General features: G+C 67.6%; 1 protein-coding gene across 1 annotated transcript in view; it reads right to left on the bottom strand.

The window, feature by feature from the left end:
• The window catches only part of LLGL1 (LLGL scribble cell polarity complex component 1), a gene marked incomplete at its 5' end in the record, with an annotated part of 12,991 nt that overhangs the window by 2,797 nt on the left and 8,924 nt on the right, over positions 1–1,270 (bottom strand). Inside the window, 1 exon segment of the mRNA XM_014592902.2 lies at positions 7–225. Coding sequence (XP_014448388.1) covers positions 7–225 — 219 coding nt within the window.

Here is a 1,270-nt window from a genome sequence, read left to right as displayed (position 1 = left end):
GCGGGCCTGGGTGGGGCTCGGGCAGCGGCCGCCCACGCCCGTCCAGCACGGCAATGGCCACCACAGGTGCCCGGTGCATCAGCTGCACTTCCTTGCCCAGCACGGCCTCCCCCGCCCGCTCCGGCCGCTTCTCGCCGCCCGCCGACGCTGTTGGCACCTCCAGCGCGTAGGCGAACACGGAGCCTGAGTTGGTGCCTGCCCACATGGTGGGCCCATGGTGGGCTGCTGCAGGGGGGGCTCGCTGAGGAGGTGCCCTCTGCCGGCCCTCCCTGTGGCCTCCCCACCTCTCCTGCCCCTCCACTGCCCAAACGCGCCACCCCAGAACGGCCTCTAGCCTCGTGACTGGAGTCACCAGCTCTGTGCTGACTGCCGGAGGCCCGGACACAGCTAGTCCTTCTGCAGACACTGACGCTCTGAGGACACCCGCCTGGGCAGGATGCCAGTGACGGCCGCTGGACCCTGCTACCTCCAACCCGGCACCAGGCCCCCAACCTGCAAGCCCTACCTCGTCTCCCCCAACCCACCAGACTGGGGAGTGGGTCGACCCCTCCGTGGCGGCCTCACCCACAGCAGCCCTGGCCTGAGGTGGAGGGGACGGAGGTGAGGCACCGTGGGCCTGCGTCACTGTGGGAACTGAGCTTCTGGGGGTCACTCTTCAGGGGGACTTGGGGAGAACGATGCAAGAGCAAGGGCAGGCTGGCACACCCACCAGTCTGCACCTGGGCAGACCACGCGAGGGAGCCAAGGTGGAGGGTGACCCAGCAACACAAAACATGACGCCGGCAAGACAGGAGGTCCGCAGGCCCTGAACTGGAGCCCATCGGTCGCTCCCACAGATCAAACCCTCCACACAGGTGATATCAGAAAGGGAGGTCCCTGACGGGGCGTGTGCTGAGACCGGGCATGGCGCTGGTGCCACAGGCGTGACACGGGTAGCACGGCCGTGTGGCACCCGTCAGACAGCTGGAGCACCTGGATTCTCGCTTACACACTCCAGCATGGAGCGGAGTGGGCGGGGCACAGGCTCCAAAGCAGTGGCCAGTGGTGGCAGCAGGGAGGTGCCTGGGGTGACCGGCCCCTCACTGTTTATCTGAAGTCTATGTTACAGAAGTGGGAAACCAACCGCAAGTCGGTCGACTAGGTCTCTTGAGCCACCGAGGCCAGGCGCCACATGGTGGCCAACGCCAGGCTGAGCCTCTCCGTCCTCTGCCCCAGCACTCGTCTCCAGCCGCCGGCCCGGCAGCGCAGCCCGCAGCCCACCCCAACCCAC

The sequence above is a fragment of the Tupaia chinensis genome, unplaced genomic scaffold (genome assembly GCF_000334495.1).
Source record: "Tupaia chinensis unplaced genomic scaffold, TupChi_1.0 Scaffold138725_1, whole genome shotgun sequence".
NCBI classification, from domain to species: Eukaryota; Metazoa; Chordata; class Mammalia; order Scandentia; family Tupaiidae; genus Tupaia; species Tupaia belangeri.
Note: the sequence above shows the minus strand (reverse complement) of the source record. Positions and strands in the feature narration are given on the sequence as shown.